The sequence below is a fragment of the Talpa europaea genome (assembly GCF_964194135.1).
Source record: "Talpa europaea genome assembly, chromosome: 8".
In the NCBI taxonomy this organism is placed as follows: domain Eukaryota; kingdom Metazoa; phylum Chordata; class Mammalia; order Eulipotyphla; family Talpidae; genus Talpa; species Talpa europaea.
The window spans coordinates 71,223,497-71,250,273 of NC_140075.1; the positions used below are offsets into that span (position 1 = coordinate 71,223,497).

Below are 26,777 nucleotides of genomic sequence, written 5' to 3' on the forward strand. Positions count from 1 at the left end.
TTTTTTTTTTTTTTCCCATAAATGAATATCAAATTATAACCCACCTAGGAGGTGTGATGAGAATGATGTGAAATAACCAGACAGAAATTGTTCCTATTAGGGAGTCAGAGAAAGCCTTTCTGAGAAGTACCATTTGGCATGGATGAAACTAGGAAATTAGTCAAAAATCAAATCCCAGGTCCCACCCCAAGTGCAGTCTTAGCTATCAACTGCCAGGTGGCCCGAGGCAACCTGAACATTCAGGGCACTGGCTGCTTGCATTGCCTCTCTCCTGTGGGCAGGTCAAAGCTAAGGCAATAAATATCCTTTGGAGTTACAATCCCTCACATCTGCCAAGTCAGGATCCCCAAGATCAGTTCTGCTTGTCAATTGCAGAAATGTGACAGCAGTACTATATTATATACTAATTAAAAAAAATTATGCATCCCAACTATTCTATTTATATTTGAATAGTCGAGATTATCTAGATAAGACTCATGAACTCCCATTTTATTGTATGCTAGGACTTACCTAATTTCTTCCTCTTCTTGAGAGTCATCTTCATCTTGTTCTATATCATACTCTTCCTCCTCACTTTGACCTTCTTCATCATCATCATCAACTTCATTATCCTCATCTTCCATGCTGTCTTCCATTTCTTCATCACTTTCCAAGGATGGTCTCTGTCTAGAGGAGAGTCTTCTAGAACGTTGCTTTGGCCTACACTCTGGACAAAACCAATCTCCTTCAGGCACAGTCTGACAAATCACATAAATGATCATTAATAATCCATCACTCAAAATCTCAATTCTAATCTGAGAAGTAGAAGAAAAAAATACCTTGAGCTTTGGTCGAACACAATAGGTATGATGACCCCGATCACAGCCATCACAGAGTACCATGTTTTCAGCATCACCCTTCTTCCGACATATCTTGCAACGAGCATTCAGTATAGATTTAGACCATATAACGCTACGATCCAAGGTGGAGAGATGAAGGAAGACTTGGGATAGGCTAGCAGAAGAAAGAAGAGACTCCCTCCAACGATCCAGTACTGTCTTGTAAGACCGCCCACTGTCACTGGCATCTTAAATGAAAAGGGAAAGTGATTAAAGTTTCTGGATAAACCCTAGACATCTCCTATAATTATTTTTTTGGCATTTTAAACTGATTATATTGTGCAGTTTTCGTCATTCCTAACAAAAAGAATTTTGGTACTAAAACTAAAAACCTCTTATTTATTTATTTATTTATTTATTATTTTATTTATGCATACAAGAGCTGGGATACAGACCAGAGATGCAGGGGGTGAGAGGATTCACCAGAGACAGAGTGGGGAACAGAACAGGCAGATTGATCAAGTACATTGCTGAGGGGAGCAGCGGGCAAGTCAGGAGAGGTCTGCTGCGCCATGTGGGTTGCTCCCTGGCCAGCCGGGGATCGAACTCATGCTGCAGAGGCTGCGGATTGCTGCATAGTACAGTTCTTAACCCCTTGAACCACCAGGGAGGCCCCCAAAACCTCATATTTAAGAAAATATTTAAGTCACATCTAGTTTATGAGAAATTTGCAAATCAAATACTTAAGAATTTCAATAGTTAAGAGAAAAAGTAATTTAGGCAATGTATTTTTTTTTAAAAGATTTATTTATTTATACATACAAGAACTGGGGTACAGGACAGAGGTGCGGAGGGTGAAAAGATTCACCAGAGACAGAGTGGGGAACAGAACAGGAGGACCGACTGAAATACACGGCTAAGGGGAGCAACGGGCGAGTCAGCAGAGGTCTGCTGCGCCATGTGGGTAACTCCCTGGCCGGGGATCAAACTCGTGCTGCAGTGGCTGTGGATTGCTTCATAGGTTGTGGTCTTAACCCCTTGCTCCACCAGGGAGGCCCTAGGCAATGTATTCCTTTTTTTTTTTTTAATTTTTTTTTTAAATTTATTTATATAAGCACTGGGTGCAGCTAGAAGCGCGGGAAGGTCAGAGAATCCACCAGAGCCAGAGCGGGGAGCAGAGCAGGCAGAAGGACTGAAGCACACTGCTGAGGGGAGCAGCGGCGGCAGGAGAGGTCTGCGCGCCATGTGGGACCCTCCTCCAGTGGCCGGGGAGCAGCCGGGGATCGAACTGTGCTGCAGAGGCTGCAGGCAGCTTTGCAACCCTGCGCTCAACCGCTGCGCCACCCGGGAGGCCCCCTAGGCAATGTATTCTTAAGCTTAACTACAAGTCAGCTACTACTCATTTGAGTCAAGAATGCCACATCCACATTTTCAGATAAAAGGTAGATTGCTTTCTAACTTAAATATCAATCAGATATGAAGATTCTTTTGGGGGTTAATGAAAATGTTTTGAAATTAAGTAGTGGTATCTACCACTACTGTATAACTGTATAACTGTGAATATACAGAAAACCACAGGATGATACTTCTGGAAAAGGGTGCATTTATATATATGTGAACTATATGTTTAATGTTTTTAATAATATCAATTATGTATGAATGCTAACTACACTGTCTTCTATCTTTTAAGAAAGCTTCAAAAATGAAGTAAATAAAAAACAATGTTAATGCCCCCCCAAAAGCAATTTCAGCACTGATAGTTATATAGGAATACTTAAAACCTTCTGTCATTAATAGCATTCCTTTGTCTTCTGAGTTAAAAAATTTATTGTCTTTTTTTTTTTTAAAGATTTATTTTTTTTAAATGGACAGAAGAGCTAAAAAGAAACTTCTCTGAAGAGGAAATGCGAATGGCCAACAGGCATATGAAAAAATGTTCAACATCACCTGCAATCAGGGAAATGCAAATCAAAACTACCATGAGATACAATCTTACACTAGTGAGAATGGCACACATTAAAAAAACTAGCAACAACAAATGTTGGCGAGGTTGTGGAGAAAAAGGAACTCTTCTGCACTGTTGGTGGGAGTGCAGACTGGTCCAACCACTATGGAGAGCTGTATGGAGATTTCTGGACCTACTAAACATAGAGCTTCCATATGATCCAGCAATTCCACTCCTAGGTATTTACCCAAAGGACACAGAAACATCAATTCCAAAGAACACCTGCACCCCTATGTTTATAGCAGCACTGTTTACAATAGCTAAGCTTTGGAAACAACCCAAATGCCCAAAAATAGATGACTGGATCAGGAAGATGTGGTACATATATACCATGGAATATTACTCAGCATTCAAAAAAGATAAACACATGCAATTTGCAGCAACATGGATGGCGCTGAAAGGGATCATGCTCAGTGAAATAAGCCAAAAAGAAAAAGAAATATACCGGATGGTCTCACTCATAGCAGGAATCTAGAAAAATAAGGGACCAGGAAAATGAATAACTATAAGAAAGTGAAAATCAAAATCAACAAAAACTATGAACCAGAGACACTTTTTGGGGGGTGGGGGCCGGGAGGGGAGGGATTGGGGTCAGAATGGGGGGGTCGCAATTGTATGGGGAATATAAATAAAATTTATTATTTAAAAATAAATAAATAAAAGATTTATTTTTTTTTATACAAGAACCGGGGTGCAGGCCAGATGCGAGAGAGGGTGAGAGGATTCACCAGAGACAGAGTGGGGAACAGAACAGGCAGAGTGACCAAAGTACACTGCTGAGGGGAGCAGCGGGCGAGACAGGAGAGGTCTGCCTCGCGGGATTCTCCCCGGCTGGCTGGGATCGAACCCATGCTGCAGAAGCTGTGGACAGCCTCACAGTGCAGCATTCAACAGCCTGCACCACCAGGGAGGCCCCAAAAATTTATTGTCATTTAACTAGATGCCACCAATCTAGCAGTCTATCATTTTATACTGGCATGTGATTTCCATATTCAATTAATCTTAAATATTGACTGCCTTAATTATGAAAGGTTTACCACATCATGTCAAAATTCTGGAAGGTGTGTAAGACTCCATATGTGATTGACCCTATCATTGCCATATTTCCTATCCTTGTCCTGAAATAAGACCCCTTGGTCAGAAGTATTAAGAGAATGTGGACCTGGACTTTTGCTGTGAGGTGAGCACTTGTTTCCTTATGTGAGGGTGGGAGAGTTATTTAGCCCCTTTGTGCCTCAAGTTCCTCAACAGTAAATATGAGAGTTGTTGGGAAGATTAAAAAAGGACATGCACAAGACATGTAGGCTGCCTATCACTGAATGAAGCTGCCTGTCACTGAGTAAAAGCTATTATTAGTAGTAGTATATCTAAATTATATTGTTTCCTCCTATGTGTAAAAGCACTTTATAAATTACCTTTAAGGAATTCATAGTACATCTGGGAGGGCAAAGTTTAAAAAAAATAAAAAGAGTCGAAGTAAAAAAGTAAGAGACCCGACAAACACTAGAAGATGCTGAGTTCCTGTTTGTTACGTAAAGTGAGAGACAAGACATGAAACCTAAGATCTGCCCAATGTCAAAAGTTCTCTCTAAAAAGCTAGGATCCTAAAAGGCTACACTCAAGTGTCAGGATGGAAAAGGGTACACAGAAAGAAAGGAAACAAGGAAATCTGCTCATTTGGACCTTAGTGTTGGGCAGAAAGGGGAAATAATCTGTCCTGAGAATACACAACTTCTGTCCTGAGAATGTATAACTGCAAGCAAAGTCTTGAACGGTTTTTACAACCTAAATTTCCATAGACCAGGTTGTGAGGAATAGAGTTAGCAATCAAAACCCACAGGTATAAGTGGAAACAAACACTGTTAAGTGAGAGTCAGAAAAATCTAAGATTTGAGAAATTAGAATTAGATAGAGAATATAAAATAATCCTGTTTAATATATTTTAAGAAATGAACATTAAAAATGTGTAGATAACTAGCAATCTGATAAAACATCAGAACTTTTAAAAAATAATTTAGATTAATAACTCAATTGGAGAGGGAAAATAATGAATAGGTCAAATGACTTCAGATAAAGTAAAGAGAAATATTAGTGAAGAGGAAAGTGAACCCATTTAAATGCATTTGAGTTATCTCAAACCTCTCATTTTGTAATTTCTATATATCTTGGCTTTTTAATATAAGGCTTTATGAAAAGCTCTGGACTGAGTGGGAACAGTTGCTAGTTCAAAAATTATGGAGGGGGCCTCCCCGGCGGCGCTGCGGTTGAGCGCTGGGTTGCGAAGCTGCCCACAGCCTCTGCAGCGACAGTTCGATCCCCGGCTGCTCCCCGACCACCAGAGGAGGGTCCCGCATGGTGCGCAGACCTCTCTTGCTGCCCGCTGCTCCCCTCAGCAGTGTGCTTTGGTCCTTCTGCCTGCTCTGCTCCCCGCTCTGGCTCCGGTGAATTCTCTCACCCTCCCGCGCTTCTGACTGTACCCAGTGCTTGTATAAATAAATAAATCTTAAAAAAAAAAATTATGGAGAAATTTATCTGGATAAATCAGAGGGCATTCTTACAGGTAAAGGCAAGAAACAGGTTGCATAAGTTAATATGGAAGAATGAAAGAAATGGGTATCTTTGTAAATCAGCTTGAATGGTTTTTAACTGAAAGGCTGTTGAAAACACAATAGGTTTTGATCAAAGAAGTGCTTGAGAAAATTAAATCAGTCTAGCTCAATGTCCATTCTTACTCTCCTACTCCTAACCCCTTTGAAATATTCTAGTCCATGTTGGGTGTCTACCTTTTTCTTTTTTCACATAGTAATTAAGGATACAAAACAGTACACACAATTGATTCCATTTTTCTGTTAAATGCTATCTTAAACTTTGCTTCTTTTCTCCATGTTCTACAACTCTCAAGGGCAGAAATATCTTTTCCTTTATCTTTCATTATGCAGCACAGCTAAATTCCTCAGGGAAGTACTAATTAAAAGAAATTTACAAATATAAAATATTGGTAGAGTCACAATGATCATTACACCAGGAGATCTCATACTGAATAACAGCCACTACATAGTAATCCATGTGACCATGCCATGTAGGTTTCCCGGAGAATAAAATAAAAACTAAGAATACTAAGAATATCAACTTTTTTATGTCCCAATTTAAGTATCTGATTAGCTGAGTTCTGAAATGGAGAAAGAAATATGTTAGGAAGACAATATTGTTCAATAAGTTTGCTACCAACACCATTCCCATCTAAAAAATAAATAGCCAAGGTTTTCGGTCAAAACCTAAATGTAAATTAGTATTCAGCAATATAGCAAGTAAAGTAATTCTTTATGAGAAAATTCTTTAAAAAGTTAAAAATTTACCATCTCTCATACTAGATTGATCTTCCTCTCTCTTTTTCTTGTCCTTTTTTTTTCTATCTCCCCTTTGATCTGTATTACTTTCTGTGTTACCTAATTTCAAATTGATAAAGTTAGTTTGAGGATTTCTTTCATAGCTTAAGGGTTTAACTGTACGCATGACTTTTTAAGTGATGAAGTTACCAAGCTAAAACATTTCTCACACATCTTATCTATATAACTGAAACAAAAAGTCCAATGATTACTAGAATAAAAGGAATATGTTAGGGAAAATGGAACGTAAGTAATTTTTTATTTGTTTCCTTAAGATATGAAATACTTTAAATGATTCCTATTACAGTTAATTTGTGATGTTGAAAAATTATCAAGAGGATGAAGAATTTTTAATATTGTACATAAACATTCATAAAGTAGAACCCTCTTGGGCCTCCCCGGTGGCGCAGCGGTTGAGCGCTGGGTTGCGAAGCTGCCCGCAGCCTCTGCAGCGCCGGTTCGATCCCCGGCTGCTCCCCGGCCACCAGAGGAGGGTCCCACATGGCGCGCAGAACTCTCCTGCCGCCCGCTGCTCCCCTCAGCAGTGTACTTCGGTCCTTCTGCCTGCTCTGCTCCCCGCTCTGGCTCTGGTGAATTCTCTCACCCTCCCACGCTTCTGACTGTACCCAGTGCTTGTATAAATAAATAAATAAATAAATACATCTTTAAAAAAAAAAAAAAAAAGTAGAACCCTCTTATGTTTCCCAGATTAAGATTACCTTGCTCCCAATATTTAGACTATCTTAAAATCCCAGTGATACCTCTATCTCCTGCTGTTCCATTCAAAATAGACCTTTCGACTGATCACAAAAATCTGCAAAGAGCTGATGAGACTCAACAACAACAAAGAAAATAACCCAGTCAAAAAATGGGCAGAAGAGCTAAAAAGAAACTTCTCTGAAGAGGAAATGCAAATGGCCAACAGACATATGAAAAAATGTTCAACATCACTTGTCTTCAGGGAAATGCAAATCAAAACTACCATGAGATACCATCTTACACCAGTGAGAATGGCACATATTAAAAAAACTAGCAACAACAAATGTTGGCGAGGTTGTGGAGAAAAAGGAACTCTCCTGCACTGTTGGTGGGAATGCAAACTGGTCCAACCACTATGGAGAGCTGTGTGGAGATTTCTGGACCTACTAAACATAGAGCTTCCATATGATCCAGCAATTCCACTCCTAGGTATTTACCCAAAGGACACAGAAACATCAATTCCAAAGAACACCTGCACCCCTATGTTTATAGCAGCACTATTTACAATAGCTAAGCTTCGGAAACAGCCCAAATGCCCAAAAATAGATGACTGGATCAAGAAGATGTGGTACATATATACCATGGAATATTACTCAGCATTCAAAAAAGATAAACACATGCAATTTGCAGCAACATGGATGGCGCTGGAAGGGATCATGCTCAGCGAAATAAGCCAAAAAGAAAAAGAAAAATACCGGATGGTCTCACTCATAGCAGGAATCTAGAAAACTTAAATAAGGGACCAGGAAAATGAATAACTATAAGAAAGTGAAAATCAAAATCAACAAAAAACTATGAACCAGAGACACTTTTTGGGGGGTGGGGGCCGGGAGGGGAGGGATTGGGGTCAGAATGGGGCATGTGCAGTTGTATGGGGGAATATAAAAATAAAATTTATTATTTAAAAAACAAACAAACAAAAAAAAAAATAGACCTTTCAAAGGCTTAAACATATAATAAGAGCTGCAGACATCAAGTCTTCTATTTGTTTTTTTATGGGGCAGCAATGATGGATAGTTAATATCCACATAATAAAGGATCAACATTTGACACTGACCAACATCTACCATAAAAGGAAGTTGAACTCTTCTTATTTCAGCTATTTTTTTCAAGATCCAAAATTAAAACAGTTTCCTTTCTCTCTCAATGAAATGAATCAAACATTACTGTATACAAACTAGCATGAGAAAAGCTATAGCTCTCATGCACTCACATAACCTACTAGATAAATTGCAACATTTCCCAGTGTTTCAACTTTTCCCTCTGTTGAAATATTTAATAAGATGCAGGGATAAAATGTACAGACACTAATTAGATTTATTTCTTCCCCTTGAATTTACATAACAATTTGATTGATGCAATTTCAAAAGTAGAAACATCAGCAGAATTTTTATCTCTTATCCTTTTTGGAATTATGGGATTAATGAGTTTAGTAGTAGTAGTAATATACTTATGAAGATTACTTTATGTACAAAGTAAATTTTAATTGAAATAAATATAAATTCAAAGGTGACTAAGAAATAATACAGAGATCTTTTGTATAATTTGATTTAGACTGAAAATATTAGTACTGAAAAAAAAAACCAAAAAAGGAACATTGAAGACAGAAGTAAAAGTGATATAGAGCAAAGATAAATTCTAGTATTTTTGTGAGCTGCAATCACAGTATTTTATTTTTTATAACTGCTACTTTCAACGGCAAAGTGAGATAAAATTTTATGATGGAAATACCAATTTATAAAAATTATGAAAAAGTTTATTAGAATAACGAGATAATGGCTATAAGTGCTTCAATTTAAAAGCAGACTGTCAAAGTGCTCCTGACTAACAGGGGGAAGAAGGGATGCATTACACTCCCAGACTTCACACTATACTATAAAGCTATAATAATAAAAACAGAATGGTACTGGAACAAAAACAAACACAGAGACCAATGGAATTGAAAGCCCGGAAATAAAACCATATATATATAGTCAACTAATGTATGACAAAGGAGCAAAGAATACACACTGGAACAAGGATAGCCTTGTCAATAAATGGTGCTGGCAAAACTGGTTTGCCACATGGAAAAGAATGAAACTAGACTACTACCTCACACCATACAAACACACACACATAACTCAAAATGAGTAAAAACTTAAATGTAAAACCTGGAGCCATAAAGTAAATAGAAGAAAACACAGGCAAAACACTCCATGACATATACCTAAGAACATCTTTGAGGACTTATCTCCAGAAGCAAGGAAAATGAAGGGGAAGATAAACAGCTGGGATTACATCAAAGTAAAAAGCATCTGTACAGCAAAAGAGACAATAACCAAAATAGAGACATCTCACTAAGTGGGAGAAAACATTTGAATACCATACAACTGATAAGGGACTGATATAAAAGATCTACAAAGAGCTTACACAACTCAACAAAAACAAAGCAAATAACCCAGTCAAAAAATGTGCAGAAGAGCTAAAAAGACACTTCTCCAAAGAAGAAATGCAAGGGCCTCCCTGGTGGCACAGGGGTTAAAGTCTCAGCACTAGCAAGCTGTTGCCAGCTACTGTGGCATGAGTTCCATCTCCGGCTAGGGAGCTGACCCATATGGTGCAGCAGACCTCTCCTATCTTGCCTACTGCTCCCCTCAGCAGTGTATTTTGGTAGATCTGCCTGTTCTGCTCCCCCACTCTATCTCTGGTGAATCCTCTCATTACTCCCCCCACCTTTGGCCTGTACCCTAGTTTTGAATGCATAAATAAAAATAAATCTTAAAAAAAGAAGAAATGTAAATGGTCAACAGTCATTTGGAAAAAAAAAATGTTCAACATTATTTATCATCAGGGAGATGCAAATCAAAACCACAATAAGAGTCCATACCTCACACCAGTGAGAAAGGCCCATATTAAAAAAACTGGAAACAACAAATGCTGGCAAGGATGTGGAGAAAAAGGAACCCTCTCAGACTGCTGGTGGGAATGCAAACTGGTTCAGCCATTATGAAAAACTTTGTGGAGATTCAAACCACTAAACATGAGGGCCTCCCCTGGTGGCGCAGCGGTTGAGCGCTGGGCTGCAAAGTTGCCTGCAGCCTCTGCAGCGCTGGTTCAATCCCCAGTGCCGGGCTAGGGTCCCACATGGCGCGCAGACCTCTCCTGCAGCCCACTGCTCCCCTCAGCAGTGTACTTTGGTCCTTCTGCCTGTTCTGTTCTCCACTCTGGCTCTGGTGATTCTCTCACCCTCCTGCACTTCTGACTGCACCCAGTGCTTGTATGTATGTATGTACGTACGTATGTATAAATCAATCAATCAATCAACCAATTTAAAAAAAAAAAAAAAACCAAAACCCTAAACATGGATGTGCCATATGATCCAGTGATTCCACTCCTAGGAATCTACCCAAAGGACACACAAATACTAATTTGAAAGGAAACCAGCACTCCTATGTTCACTGCAGTACTACCTACAACAGGTAAGCTATGGAAATGACCTACATGCCCCAAAACAGATGAATAGAAAGAAGATGTGGCATTCATACACAATGGTATGCCCTTTGCAGTAACATGGATGGAGCTGGAAGGGATTATGCTTGGACAAATAAGTCAGAAGGAAAAAGAGAAGTATCAGATGGTCTCACTTATAGCAGGAATATAGGGAAACCAAACAAAGGGTCAGGAAAAAGCAAAACTTGTAAACTAACCATAGAATTGAGGCATACAGAAGGGGAGGGAGAGCAGGAGGAGGGAAGCACATAGGGGACTATGATAGTTCACAGGTGCTATGGTGGTGGGAGAACTATGAGGACTGACTTGGGGAGAGAAATCAAATACTGGACAAAAATTAACAATGATGTAAGAAAATGAAAAATGTTTCTTCTGGTATCATACACCTGAGGTTGTGATCCCATACCTCTAAATCATATATAATGTTGTAAACCAATGTGTTACCTCAATTTAAAAAAAATTAAAAATTGTTTCTTCCAGTATCCACTACTGTGATCTCAATATAAATTTATGTTGAATTATATCACTATATTGGATTATAAATTAATTTAAAATTTCAGAAAAGCCACAGGGAAGTAGAGACAGCTATAACATAAAAATTTTCCTGAAGACACAATGGTCCCAAGTCTCTTTTTTTTTAAATTTAAAATATTTTTATTATATTTCACACCATTTCAAATATCTATGTGATCATAAACTTTTAAAAATTTATTCTTTTTTATTTTCTTTTTTATTTTATATATTTTTACATCATTTTTCATTTTTGTACAATGTATGCATTTTCATCTTGGATATTGTCCCTGTAAAATTCCCACCCCCCCTTGTTTTGATCCTACTCCCTTCTCCCCCTCTGTAGTGTGTCTCTGGCTTATAGCTGTCTGTTGATTTTGATTTTTACTTTATTATAATTAGTCTTTTTCCTGATCCCTTATTCAGTGAGAATGGTCCTAAGTCTCTTAAAGCATATTAATTTCATAAATTGCTGAAACATGATCCAGACAGTATCATTTCTATCATACTAACCATAAGTTAGAGAGCATTTCCTCCTCTGTGTCCCTTTTAACATTTCTGATTTAGTACAGCATTCAGGTTAGTAATTATACTTTATTAATTTTATTCCTAATGGTAGACATTTAAGTTGTATCTTTGGGGTTCTGTTATAAATAATGGGAAGAAAAATTATATATAACCTTTGATTATTCAGGGTCGGGCAAGTCAGATTTCAGTAACCTTTCTTTTGATGAAACTTTTATAAAAGAGATCAACTTAAAAAATACACCCATGAAAATCAATAATTAACTAGAATAACTAAAAAAACCTTAGTGTTTAGGTATTTAAAAAATAAATCTCACCTGAAAGTACTCATATTTTAATACAATCTCCAGTTATCAAATTAGTCAATCAGTCTTACTGTTGGCCAATAAAGTTCTCTTCATTAAAGAGCAAGTTCAAGATTATTTAAAACATTACTAATATTTTGAAATAAAAACAGATACTTACCAAGTGGAGCTTTGAGAAAACGCCGCTCAATGCCCTGCTCTATTTGAAAGAGAGCCATTGCCAGGTAGTGAACCACATTGCTCACTGATTGTGGTGTACTTGCATTAGTTGAGACAGTACTTGGAGTTTCTGTTTTTATGCCCACAAGTCTATAATTAAAAAAATGAAGAGTTTATGGAACTTAAAACTATTAGGTAAAACTTGAGTTCACTTGTCATCTGAAGGCTTAGATGAATGAAATACTTTCCTCAAACTAAAGGAGCTCTCATAAACTAGTAGGGAAGGGAGATAAATCATGAATCAAGAGCTAAATTAAATGTCAAGTCACTTAAGGGGGGGTCACAGGGTCAAATATTTAATGGGGGAAGATGGGTAAGACAGGGCTTAGAGAAAGGTTTTAGAGAGGCAACACTGCTGAGGAGCCACAAGGGTTAAGTGTCTCAGGCAGTGTATTTCTACCTTCCTCTTAAATTTTCACTGGTTGGACACTATAGCTTCCCTCTAATTCTTTAGCCTCCAATCTTATTCCCTTTGCAATAAATCTCCATATTGGAGAAAATGGCCATTGAGAAGCTCAAAGTCTTGAGGACACTTTCTCTTCTCCCAGCACCAACCCTCCTCCAATTCAGGTCTCATGGCTGGCCAGTGGTCAGTCCTCTAGCACTCCTTCGTTGTCCTCTGTGTGCTCCCCTCTGTGTGCTGCAGCCGCAGAGGGTGTTCACTTCTACCACAACCCTTACATTGGTCGTTATTTGCTAGTTTAATGTCTCCCCACTATTTCCTTTTAGACAATTATCCTTAAGGGCAGATATCCAAAACAACTCAGAAAAAGTAAAAGTACCTATTTATAGATACACAGACACAGGTTTTGATTACTGTTCAGATAACATTTAAGGCTACAACAATTTACTGTTTTCCCATAGAAGACTGACTAGTATAAAGTTAGTTTGTGAAATTAGTAAAATCTTATGTTGAAAGGCATTTTTAAAACTAGAGCAATCATCTTTATCCTAACAAGTTGTCTTTTGGCTGTATTAATACAAATTGCAATAACTGAAGAGTCTCAGATTTAGAAAAATCATCATTTCAGTAGTTATAAATACTCAAATCCCCATGCTAAGAACACAATTTTTTAAAAAGATTTATTTTTATTTATTTATGCATACAAGAACCAGGGTGTGGGTCAGAGGTATGGGCAGTAAGAGGATTCACCAGAGACAGAGTGGGGAACAGAACAGGCGATCTACTGAAATACACTGCTAAGGGGAGCTGCAGGTAAGACAGCAGAGGTCTGCTGTGCTAGGTGGGTTAGCTCCCTGGCTAGGGATTAAATTCGTGCTGCAGGGGCTGGCAATAACTTGATAGCGCTGAGACATTAACCTCTGCGCCGCCAGGGAGGTCCCCAGAACACAATTTTTTGAAGAAATAAAAACATTTACTTAAAAAATGATTACATTTATGATACAATTAAAGTGGCAAAAAGTGATGACTACTTTAGAAAAATCCTTTTAGTACCTGTCTTTTACTATGGCTTTTGCTTGTTCATCCATTTCCATTTCTTCTACATCTTCATTCACAGTTTTAATTATCCCATTTTCATGATTTTCTTCACTCAACAGCTCATATCGTCCACTTTCTAAAGCTGATCTCCAGATGTGACGATCTGTAACCTGTAACAAAACTGAAATTTACTATCCTAGGGAAATGGCTACGTTGCTCTTAAAAGATATAAAGTTCAATATACATATGAAAAATTCATGAATATTCTAGAACACATTTTGAATAAAAAGGGGACCTAAGGGCCTCCCCGGTGGTGCAGCAGTTGAGCGCTGGGCTGCAAAGCTGCCTGCAGCCTCTGCAGCGCCGGTTCGATCCCTGGTCACCGGGTGAGGGTCCCACATGGCACGCAGACCTCTCCTGCAACCTGCTGCTCCCTTTAGCAGTGTACTTCATCAGTCTGCCTGTTCTGTTCCCCGCTCTGGCTCTGGTGAATTTTCTCACCCTCCCACGCTTCTGACTGTACCCAGTGTTTGTATAAATAAATAAGCAAATCTTGAAAAAAAAAAAAACCCAAAAAAAAACCAAAAAAAAAAAAGGGACCTAAAAATAAGATTACTTAGTGACAAAACGTAATTCGTATTATTCATACATGGAAGCTCTAATGCCTTGCTCTCTATATAGTGAAATTATAAGCAATTCTAAGATTTGTGACCAGACTGTAGCAAAAAAAAATGACAGAATGATTAGACAAAGGAATGATTAGAACACACATATCAAGCATGAATTACTTACAGATTTTTAAAAGGTAACAAAGAAACCAATAAACAAACCAGGCTCAGCAGAGCAGGCAGGAGCTAGTCAAGAAAGAAAATATCCTTACACATTTCAACATCTCAGATGAAAATACTATTAAAAAAAAGTTAAAATCCTAAAAATTGATAGTAAAAAGGGCAATAATGTTTACTAAATTGTTTTTTTAAAAAAGATAATCACAGTGTATTTAAGGAAGATTTCTATCCATTTATAAACATTCTGATCCAAGAGAGTAAGTTAGTTTTCATAAATTAGTCCCTGACATTTATTTAAAACACATATACCTTGCCTATATCAAAACAAATTAATAAATATGACCAAAATTCTGATAATTAGAAAACTAAATATGGGAACAGGTACAAACCTTGATTGCTCCTAATGTTCCTTGGTAGATTCTATCTTCAATATCCAAAAGAAAATCTCTCAGTCTCAATTCAAGTTGCCTTTCTGCAGACATCTGCGATGGATCATACACATTGGAAGATCTCCCCCGACTATATGTAGGTTTACTATCAGTTTGAAGTTTATCTGAAAGTTATTGAACACCTTTATTATGAGTTTTTAATTAAAAATACAATTGTCCCATGTGACTTATGATTGAGAGATAATGGGCATAAACACACTTAGTAAATCTTCAAATGAAGAAAAAGGCAAAAAAAAAAAAAATGTTTGCAGGACCTCCCTCCTGGTGCAAGGGGTGAAGCGTTATTAGCACTATAAAGCAATCCACAACTACTGCAGCACGAGTTTGATCCCACATGGCACAGCAGACCTCTCCTGTCTCACCTGCTGCTCCCCTCACCAGTATATTGCAGTCAATCTGCCTGGTCTGCTCCCCACTCTGTCTCTGGTGAATCCTCTCACCCCCAGCACCGTTGGCCTACACCCCAGCTCTTGTATGCATAAATAAATAAATCTTTAAAAAAAATGTTTGCACATCATATGTTTGGTAAGGGACTTGTATCTAACAAGTATATAAAGAACTGTTACAAATCAGTGAAACAAGAAATAACCCAATAAAAATAATCTGGGCAAAGAATCTGAACAGACATTTGTTTAATAAAGATAAAATGACAAGGGCATGAAAAGATGCTCAACATTATCATTCATTTAGGAAATGAATAAAAAGCACAATGAGGCATCACTTTATACCTCTAGGATGGCTAGAATAAAAAAGATGAGATAATAAGTGTTGACAAGGAAGTGGGAGCAATTTTAACCTTCATGTACTGTTGGTAGGAATATGAAATGGCCTACCTGCTTTGGGAAACAGATGGCAGTTCCTCAAATGATTAAAAAGAATTACCACATGATCCAGAAATTCCACTCTTTGGTACATAACCCAAATAAAAAAAAGTGTTGACACAAAAACTTGTATACAAAAGCGTATAGCAGTATTATTCATAATAGTCAACTGTAGTCAGTGAAACAAGTGAAATATCCATCAACTACGTGGAAAAGTAAAATATGGTATATATTATAATGGAACATTCTCTGGCCATAAAAAGGAATAACATGCTGATATATGCAACAACTTGGATGAACACTGAAAAAGAAGTCAGTCACCAAAGACCATATATTATTTAACACTGTTCATATAAAAATGTTCAGACAGGAAAATTAAGACACAGAATATAGATTTGTGGTTGTTTAGGGCTTTTGTGTGTGTGTGTGGGGGGGTATAAAGTTGGTGGCAAAAGGGCATAGTGTTAATTTTTGAAGTGATGAAAATTTTCTAAAATTGTGGATGTTTGCACATAACAATATACCAAAAAACAAAAATTACACACTTTAAATGGGTGTGTTACGGTGTATTAATTAAATCTCAAAAAAGCCATTAGAAAAAGAATTGTTTAATCCTCAAGAAAACTAAAGTAGTCGTGGTAGTATGTTGCTACATTTAAGAGATTCTCTATCTGAAAAACCTAATTTAGTAATATTAAAGCTTATACTGAAAAACACCCTTACTGCTTTCTTGTTTGTCATCAACAGATCAGCCATCAAAGAGGAAATGTTGGTACTTTATCTGCCCTTGCAGCCAATCTCCAAAGAAGTGATTACTAATGGAACTTGTCCCTGGACCTTCTGCCAAAACCGTTATTGAGTGAAACACTATCAGATCTCTCAAACTGATGGTGCCTTGGGTATTCAGAGTCTACTAATGAAGGAACAAGAAGATCAGTAAAAGTATGTATCTTCTCACATTGCTAGATGTGTTCCTCATAATCCAAATGGAACCCAGTGGAAACTAGAGAACCTTGTTTCTTTGTAAACTTTCTCAAACTGAGAGCATAGTCCTAAACAAAAGACAAGGTATTTTAAATACAGTTCTAATTGCTGGAAAATGTTCAAGTGAACCAAAGATTACAGGGAGAGAAAAACAGTTTTCATTGAGATTTACCTGAAAAATGAAACTTCTCTTCAGAAAAATGGGCAAGTTGTGCACATATTCTGCCTTTCTCTTGCAACAAAGTTTCTTTTAAGGCACTTTCTCTATGTCCTCTAGAATTAAGAGCTTCTATAAGCTGGTCAAGCTGTTCACATGAACTGTAAAAGCACCACCGATTTGGCTTATGCACTGGTTTTGGCAGCTGCACGGAATCATCACACAGACCTTGGTCAATGTTGGAGGTAGATTCAGACATCAAAGACTCTCCAGTTTTAGTGGATACCTGAGGAACTGGAGACTGTACATTATTCTGAAATGAAGAAGGTCTAGGCAACAGCATGTCTTCAGTGAGGCCAGAATAATCCTCTTCAATAAACAATCCAGGAATAGAAGGGAAAATCCAGTATCTTCTATATAGGCGGTCACGGCCCAAAGGAAAGATATTGGTACATGCTATGGCACTTTGAATTTTTTCTAAGAGTTCTTTCTCTTTTCGTTGATGTTCCTGTTTTAAAGCTTCTTCCTCATCAGCAGTAACAGTTTCTGTTGTTATACAGTTGACTTCTTCTTGTCTTGTAAATTCCTTACATCCATTTTGTCCCCTTTTCCCTATAGTTGAAATAACACTTGATCATTATCCTTTTAATTTTTCAAGAGAAATATAATACAAAATTATACCAAGTTCCTATATGTTAAAGATTAAATTCCTATACGTTAAAGACTAAACCCAAATCCATAGGTTGAAATCCTAAACCCCAGTGTGACTATAGTTGGAGCCAGGACCTTAAAGGAGGTAATTAAGGTTAAATGAAGTCGTGAGGGTGGGGCCCTAACCCAACAGGATTGGTCTCTTTATAAGAAGAGAAAGAGACCGAAGCAGCACTCTCTCCACTTCTGAGCTCAGAGGAAAAGCTGGGTGAGGTTACATTGAGAAGGTACTGTCTGCAAGCTGAGGAAAGAGTTCTCACAAGTAGTCAACTCTGCTTGTACTTTGGCTTTAGATTTCTAGCCTCGAGAACTGTAAGAAAGTAAATTTCCATTGCTTATGCCAAGCAATCTGTGGTATTTTTGTAAAGGCATCATAATCACTCATACACTGTTAATAAAACCAATTTTTCTTTATTGTACCAGTTTAAAATTAAATTTAAAGGGACAGAGTCTGATAGTTATTCTGCAACAAACATTCAGTCCCTCTAATTTGCATTAGAGGGTCAGCAAATTACTTCTATAAAAGTACAGCTAGTAAATACTTTAGCTTTTATGTCAGATACTCAACGCTGCCATTGTAGCAAAAAAGCAGCCATAGACAACATATAAAAGAACAAGCATGAATGTGTTTAATAAAACTGCTTATGGTCACTGAAATCGGAATTTCATATAATTTTCACATGCTGCAAAGTATACTTAAAAACTTTTTCAATCACTTAAAAAGGTAAAGATCATTTTTTATTTTTTCATATTTTTGCTGATGCGTTATACAAAATGAGAGGGCAGGACAGATTTGGACCACTAGCTATAGTTTACTAACCACTACTTTGAGGTATCAGAACCTGTATTTTTTAGCTCAGCACCAGACATCCAAAAGATAGACAATATATCTCAGGCCCTCTTTCCTCAGTAGGCATGGTTACATGAGAAACTTTATCTGAGAGATGATAGCAGAAGCATTATATATGATTTCTGTGTTATGCCCACCCTTCCATCTTCTAAAAGCCAATTTTAATAAAGGTTTGTCTAGTTTGTGTCTCTTTCAAAGAACAAACTTTGTTGTTCTTCTCCATCACAGTTTTATATTCTATTAAAATCTACTCATAGGTAGAATGGAGACATGGTGATGATATACTGCTAAGGGGAGCAGTACCTGGCAACAAAACTCTCCAGATAGCAGTACCTGACAGAAAGAGCCTGGATTCCTGGTGACCCACCTGGTCTTTTATGCTGTATTAAAGGACTTCTCTTGTATTTCAGTCACTGTCAAAATTGTTTAAATGGCTGGGGATGTTTCCTCTTTCTACTTCTTTTGCTTCAAAGAGTTTGTACAAGATTGGAATTATCTGCTTCTCTAAAGTTGGACAGAATTCAACTATAAAACAGTCTAGGATTGATGTTTTCTTTTTAGGAAGATTTTGAATACTTATTTAAGATCTTTAATGGCTTGGGACCACTTACACTTCTGATTTTTTCATGAATTCATTTTTACAATTTGTATTTTTCTAGGATTATGACATTTTACTTCCATTTTCAAAATTATTGCCATAAAACTGTATGTTATCCCCTTCTATTTGTTTCTACTCTAACTGTAGTTTTAATGTTTCCCTTTTCTGTCTTAGCTTTTATTTTAACTCAACTTTTCATCTTCTAAAGTTAGTTTTAATAAAGGTTTGTCTAGTTTGTGTGTTTTTCAAAGAACAAACTTTGTTGTCTTTCTTCATCATAGTTTTACATTCTATTCATGTCTATCATTTCTATCATGTCTATTCATGTCTATTCATGTCTATCATTTCTATCATGTCTATTCATGTCTATCATTTCTTCACAGGGGAGATTTTTTTCTACCTCTCTTCTTAAATGAATGCCTAGCTCAATTTTCCTTTCTCCCTTCCTAATATGCATTAAAAGTATTAATTTGGGGCCTCCCTGGTGGCACAGGCGGTTGAGCACAGTGCTGTGAAGTTGTCTGTGGCCTCTCAGTGCCAGTTTGATGCCCGCCGGCCACGGAGATACCCACATGGTGAGGCAGATCTCTCCTGTCTCGCCTGCTGCTCCCCTCAGCAGTATATTTCAGTTAGTCTGCCTGTTCTGTTCTCCACTCTGTTTCTGGTGAATCCTCTCACCCTCCTGCACATCTGGCCTATACCGCGGTTCTCATATAAATAAATCTTTAAAAAAAAAAAAGGTATTGATTTGTATAGAGGAAGAGGGTATCCAAAAACGTGTTAATGTGCAGTACTGATTAGTCTGAAATATTTTCTAGTTTCCATTGTGGTTTTTCCTTTGACCCATTACTTAGAAGTATACTTGAAACTCTAGTCATATGAAATTTATTTGTCTTGGATTTCTAAGTCAACTGCATTATCAGGAAATATAGCCTCCTTGATCACAGGGCATTTTTCATGTATTTATAATAACCATTTAGAAAATAATCCAGGGAAAAATAATATTCAAATTACAGACACAGAATAAACCTAAGGATCTCTACTTCAGTAGTTCTCAAATGGAAATAGTTGAAGTTCCTTAGAAGTAATTTGTATCAATAGCTTTTAAAAATGTACTCCCTTTGGGGCCTCCCTGGTGGCACAAGGGGTTAAGACGCAGCACTATGAAGCTATCTGCAGCCACTGCAGCACAAATTCAATGCCTGGCCAGGGGAGGTGACCCACATGGCACAGACCTCTCCTGACTCGCCCACTGCTCCCCTCAGAAGTGTATTTCAGTCAATCAGCCTGTTCTGCTCCCAACTCTGGTGAATCCTCTCACCCCGCCAACCTCTGGCCTGTACTCCAGTTCTTGTATGCATAAATAAATAAATCTAAAAAAAAAAAAATTGTACTCCCTTCTACCCCCACACCTCTGGCCTGTACTCCAATTCTTGTATGCATAAATAAATAAATCTAAAAAAAAATAAAATTGTACTCCCTTTGATCCAGTAATTAATAAAATTATTTTAAGGCAGAGAGTTTTCCATTCACAACAATATAATACCATGACCATTATTATTGATGTCTGTATTTCCAGTTTCTAGGAAACATTCACTGCACACTGAATTACTGGGTATGTTACAAAATACAAATTTCTATTTGACCTAATATAAAATAGTAAATGTAAAAATCTCAACAAAACTTGCTGAATAACCAAGTTAAAGTTAAATGAAATCGACCTGTTAAAGACACATGAATATTCTCTCTCTTCCCTTAAGTACATATAATAGGCAAATATAAATCCACATACAAAAATACTAAACAACATAATAATGTAACTTCAAACACTTTTAGAATGAAATAGTCACCATTTTTAAAACTCATCCCAGGTAGGAGTAGGGGAATTAAAAAACACAACCTTGGAATTGCAATTAGAAGCAATACAATGTATACTTCAAAACAGCTGAGTTAGTATTTCATCAATTAAAATGAAGCAAGCATGTTTTTAAGAAATTTCTGTATTACCCCTTCTGCCTCTTTTATGTGATCCTGGGTCATCTTCATCCTCAGTGACTGTATCTTGATCTAGCTCCTTTTGCTCTATTTCTTTGCTCTCAGTGCTAGTATCAAAATCTTCCCTTTCTTCCTCCCTTAAGGATAAAAACAAACATAATATTCATTAATGAAATTATAATTCCATACATGAGATATTTATTGCTTGCCTATGAAGTGCCAGGCATTAAACTGAGGAAGTAGTGGACAAGATGACAGAGTTATAGTTTTGCATAAGAAACATATAACTATATAAACCATTGTAAAATTAAAAGATGTAGTAAGTACGAAAAAAGAAGTATAAGTTGGTAAGACAGCATTTTGAGAACTGAATCTAATCTCAGGGATCAAGAAAGGCTTGCTTGAAGAAGTGACACTTAAAATGAGATTAGGAGGGACTCCCTGGCGGCGCAGCGGTTGAGCACAGCGCTGTGAAGCTGTCCGCAGCCACTGCAGTGTCGGTTCAACAATTCCCGGCCAGCCAGGGAGAAGCCCACATGGTGCGGCAGACCTCTCCTGTCTTGCCTGCTGCTCTCCTCAGCAGTGTTTCTCAGTCTGTCTGCCTGTTCTGCTCTGCTCTGTCTCTGGTGAATCCTCTCACCCTCCCACGCCTCTGGCCTGTACCCCAGGTCTTGTATAAATTAATAAATCTTACAAAAAATAAATAAGATTTGGGAAGCTGGGGAGGAGTAATTGAGAAGAAATCTGCATTTCTAGCAGCAGGGATAGCGTGCAGGGCATTGAGCAGAAGGGAAAGGAGCTTATATTTCAAGAAGAATGTAAATGAAAAAGAAATCTAAGTTAAGGATGAAAAAAAGGGAGAAGAGGTCATGCTAGCTCTTGTAGGGCATTATTTCAAAAGCAAGGGGGAAAAAGTAGAAGAGTTTAAGAAAAGGTATATTATATGATGAGAAAGCACTTCGGTTGCTATCTAGAAAATAATTTGGCAGAGAAAGTAGGAGAGACTTGTAAAGAAGTCACTGTAATAGTCTAAGTAGCCAGCTGGGAGGTGATAGTGGCTCAAAGTTAAATATACAACTTTCAGATATAATAAGTAGGCAGAATGAACACAAAATGGGAGTTTTATGTAATCCATTATATTGCCCAAATTAAACCTAAATTGTGTGTGATGTAAATTCTCTTATGCATGTTCTATATTCAAAGGGAGGCCTGTAAACTAAAATGTATTCAAGAGCCAGAGGCAATACAAGTGACTGAGACTAGAGAAGTACAAAAAGTTAAGTTAAAAAATGGTGAGATTTTACCATGCTATTTTTCTTTTTTTTTTTTAATTAAGATTTTACAAGGAAAAAAATTAATTGTGTGAGGTGATGGGAATGAACCAAACTTATTGTGGTAATCATTTCACAATATATATCAAATTATTATGTTGAATAACTTAAATGGATACAGTGCTATATATCAATTATATTTAAACTGGGAAAAGTTCACAAAGTATAAAAATAATTGAGATCTAATTCACATACCATAAAAATCACCACTTTATGGATCTGCCACACAATTTAGCAATTCCACTCCCAGATATCTATCCAAAGAATACAAAAAAACTAATTTCAAGGGAAACATGTACTTCCATGTTCACTGCAGCATTAATTATGATAGCCAAACTATGGAAACAACCTAAGTGTCCAAACATAAATGAATGGATCAAGAAGATGGATCACACAATGGAATACTATTCAGCTATCAAAAAAAAATCAGAAGGAGATAGACAAATACCAGATGGTTTCACAGATACGTGGAATACAGAGAAATCAAACAAAGGATCAGATAAAGCCAAACTGAAAATGACTTCATAAAGCTGGCTATAGAACTGAGGCTAACAGAGAGGGAGAGGAAGGAAAGAGAGCAAGGTTGTGAGGGAGCATAATGGACTATGGTGGTGGGTGTGGTATGGCATCAACACCTGAAGAGGGATATCACCTCATATATATATGTGTGTATGTATGTGTGCATATATATGATACATATATACACACACACACTTAAATATATATATACATTTTTTTAATTAAAAAAATTTTTTTTAAAGATTCATTTCATTTTTACAAGAACCAGGGTAGAGGCCAGATGCGTGGGAGGGTGAGAGGACCCACCAGAGAGAGTGGGGAACAGAACAGGCAGAATGACTGAAATACACTGCTGAGGGGAGAAGTGGGCAAGACAGGAGAGGTCTGCTGTGCCATGTGGGTTGCTCCGTGGCTGGTGGGGATCGATCCTGTCAGCAGGCAAGACAGGAGAGGTCTGCTGCATCATGTGGGTCAGCTTTCTGGGGATTGAACCAGTGCTGCAGTAGCTGCAAATTGCTTCATAGTGCTGATACTTAACCCCTTGAGCCACCAAGGAGGCCCCGCCTTCTGGACTTTTAATATAAATGAAATCATAGGACAAGTTTCTTTTATTTAGTATTTTCAAAGTTCATCCATACTGTCAATGTATCAGATTTCACTACTTTTATTGCTGAATAATATTCCACTGTATGAATATACCAAAAAAGGAATATATTGTTTTGTTTTTCCATTCATCAACCAGTAGACATTTGGGTTTTTTACCATTTTCTGGCTATTGAGAATAACATCACGGGCCTCCTTGGTGGCGCAAGGGGTTAAGATACAACCTATACCTATGAAGCTACCCACAGTCACTGCAGCAGGAGTTCGATCCCTGGCCAGGGAGCTACCCACACGGTGCAGCAGACCTCTCCTAACTCACCCGCCGCTCCCCTCAGCAGTGTATTTCAGTTAATCTGCCTGTTCTGCTCTCCACTCTGTCTCTGGTGAATCCTCTCAACCCCCACCCCCACCTATGGCTTATACCTTACTTGTATACATAGTTTTTTAAAAAAAAGTAACTTTGCTGTGGACTTTTGTATGTACATTAACCACATTATTACCAATATTTGTTTCGATTAAGACCCGACTAGTGAATATGAAGTAATATGTTATTGTGCATTTGATTTGCATTTCCCTAATGATGTCAAGCATCTTTTCATGTGCTTCTTATATTCTCTTCTTTGGAGAAATGTCTATTAAAATCCTTTTCCTATGTCTTAATTGGGTTGTCTTTTAACTGTTGAGCTGTACGAGTTCTTTACATATTCAAGATATTAAGCTATTTCCAGAGTAGGTTTTGCAATTATTTTTTTCCCATTCACTGGGTTGTGTTTTTTAAATTCTCTCAATAGTGTTCGTTGAAGTGTAAAGTTTTTAATTTGATGATGTTCAATTACTTATTTTTTTCCTTGGTGGCTTGTGCTTAACTATAGGTGTCATAGCTATTAACTTTCTCAACATATCAAAACTCAATTTCTTATAGTCAGTTAAACATAGCTATTGCAACTTTGTGACCTATGGTCCCCAGACTTAGTAAGTATTTTTACAGGCAAGTATAATCAATGAATACACAAAGTTTGGAATACTGAGGTTTTCAGAATTTGCCTTTTCAGATTTTATAAGAAAATGAAATAATTTCTGCAAAACTTAAATATGATTTGCCATCTACAATATGGAAAAACACCCACGTCTTTACAGCAATATTCATCCCAGATGTTCTGAAATGCACTAAAACACTTAGGCAGTCACTAAATTACTTCAGGTGCTGCCATCCTCCCCCTATATCTTCTACCAAAACCTCCAACATTATCCTTATTAATAGGCTCAGAAGAGCTCTGTGAAATATAAGGCTCAATTGTGGCAATGTTGGTGGTGGAGAAGAGAATACTATTAATGCTGTAATCACAGTACTGGTTAAAAATAGTCTACTTTAGATTTTCTGGAAAATTATCATCATTAAGGCTATGACAAAATTAATTCTAGATTTTCTAGAAGTACTTTTTTTAATATAAGACATGTATATTTCGGTATTATTTATATGTACATTTCATAGGCTAGTTAACACAATTGTTATTTACTACAGAAATCTAGTTCTCTAAAAATTTTGAAAGCATCTTAGCGTTTAAGCTTTATGATTTTTTTTTTCTTTCTTTTTTTTTTTTTTTTAATTTATTTATTTATTTATATAAGCACTGAGTACAGTCAGAAGCGAGGGAGGGTGAGAGAATTCACCAGAGCCAGAGCGGACAGCAGAACAGGCAGAGTGATGAAATACACTGCTGAGGGGAGCAGCGGGCGGCAAGAGAGGCCTGCGTGCCATGTGGGACCCTCGCCTGGCGGCCGGGGATCAAACCAGCGCTATAGAGGCTGCGGGCAGCTTCGCAGGCCAGCGCTCACCCGCTGCGCCACCGGGGAGGCCCTAAGCTTTATGGTTTTTATGCTTTACATAAACCCTGGTGAGCAATTTAATCAAACCATACCCAACAGCTATATCTGCAGTTGAATTTCTTTGCTCATCTTCCTTCAGTTTTTCTTGTTTCTCTTTCATCTTTTGTTCTTGCTCCTTAAGTTTTTCTTCCTTCCTTTTACGAATTCTGAAAGTTAAAATATTGTAGTTTATCTGATGCAAAGGTACTGTTAATTTGCCTTTAACCATCAAATGATGGAAAGTGCTCCAAGTACCATCACAAAACTACGGTGTAGTAATCCGTTCATAAACTCATAGTAAAGCCATCAAACATCTGTGTAAGTATCACATTACAGCACAATGTGAAAAATGGTTATAGATTCAGAAAATGCTTCCAATAGCACAACTAACTATAATTATCTTTTACCTAGCAGCTGCTTCTTCCCTCTCTTTTCGATGTTGTTCTGCTTTTAACTCCCGGAATTCCTGCTTTGCCTGTCGTAATATATCAACATAATCTTCAATAAAATCCCTCGTAGAAACCAGGGTCAGCAGTTTTCCACAGAGAGCATGAAGTATCTTCATTTTCTCTCCTGTTAAAAATTGGTAAATATCTTCTGTATTATCAATGACAAAAAAGGAATTTGTTTAAAAATTTTTGAAAATGCTTAATAAAGAACACATAAAAATCTGGAAATCAAACATACCAATGAATCCAATTTAACAGTTATGTGACATATAAGGCATTTTAAATATTAATGAAAATCTTACATGGTACTTAAGTCGACATGAAAAATTTTCTAATTATAAAGAACGACTTTGGGGGCCTCCCTGATGGCGCAAGGGTCCCTGTATGTCCGCAGCCTCTGCAGTGCAGGTTCGATCCCCAGCTGGTCAGGGGGCTGCCCACATGGCACAGCGGACCTCTCTTGGCTCTCCTGCTGCTCCCCTCAGCAGTCAGTCTGCCTGTTCTGTTTCCTGCTCTGTCTCTGGTGGGTCCTCTCACCCCCCCATGCCTCTGGCCTGTACCCCAGTTCTTGTATGCATAAATAAATCTTAAAAAAAAAAAAAAAGAATTACAAGTTTTAAATTTTAGGCTCACGTAAGAACAAATCAAAACTAAATTATAAACACATGAATTTTTTTTAATGGCTACTCTAAAAACACTGCACAAAAACACTACCATAAATGATAAAAACTGAATGTTAAGAATTATGGTACACTTAAATGTTCTTAAATAAGCATATTGTACATTATTATTTTATTTGGAAAAGGAGTGAAAAACAACTTCATTTTAATTTTATACACTACCTCATTCTTGCTCAAACATTTATTCAAACAAATGTTAGAATTTAAAAGCTATAGTTTAAATTTGCAACACTAATGAATACAAGTAAAAGTTAGCTAATTCTTTTTTTTTAAGATTTATTTTAATTTACTTATGCATACAAGAACTGGATTGTAGGTCAGAAGTGCGGGGGCATGGTGGTGGTGAGAGGATTCACTAGAGACAGAGTGTGCCAGGAGTAGAACAGGCGGATCTATTTAAATACACTGCTGAGGGGAGCAGCAGATGAGACAGGAGAGGGTTGCTGTGGGTTAGCTCCCTAGCCAGGGATTGAACTCATACTGCAGTGGCTGGTGATAATTTGACAGTGTTGAGACTTA

The 26,777-nt window shown here is 37.4% G+C and overlaps 1 protein-coding gene across 3 annotated transcripts in view; it reads right to left on the reverse strand.

The window, feature by feature from the left end:
* The window catches only part of BAZ1A (bromodomain adjacent to zinc finger domain 1A), a gene marked incomplete at both ends in the record, with an annotated part of 90,265 nt that overhangs the window by 6,423 nt on the left and 57,065 nt on the right, over window positions 1-26,777 (reverse strand). For 2 of the 3 annotated variants that reach the window (XM_084240911.1, XM_084240909.1), the window contains 9 exons: window positions 511-737; window positions 819-1,066; window positions 11,958-12,106; window positions 13,473-13,627; window positions 14,635-14,798; window positions 16,672-17,268; window positions 20,823-20,947; window positions 25,183-25,296; window positions 25,537-25,702. In XM_084240911.1, the coding sequence (XP_084097037.1) occupies window positions 511-737; window positions 819-1,066; window positions 11,958-12,106; window positions 13,473-13,627; window positions 14,635-14,798; window positions 16,672-17,268; window positions 20,823-20,947; window positions 25,183-25,296; window positions 25,537-25,702 (1,945 nt within the window). Of the gene's footprint in view, window positions 1-510; window positions 738-818; window positions 1,067-11,953; window positions 12,107-13,472; window positions 13,628-14,634; window positions 14,799-16,671; window positions 17,269-20,822; window positions 20,948-25,182; window positions 25,297-25,536; window positions 25,703-26,777 lie in introns of all 3 variants that reach the window. The other variant, XM_084240910.1, reaches the window with a different exon arrangement.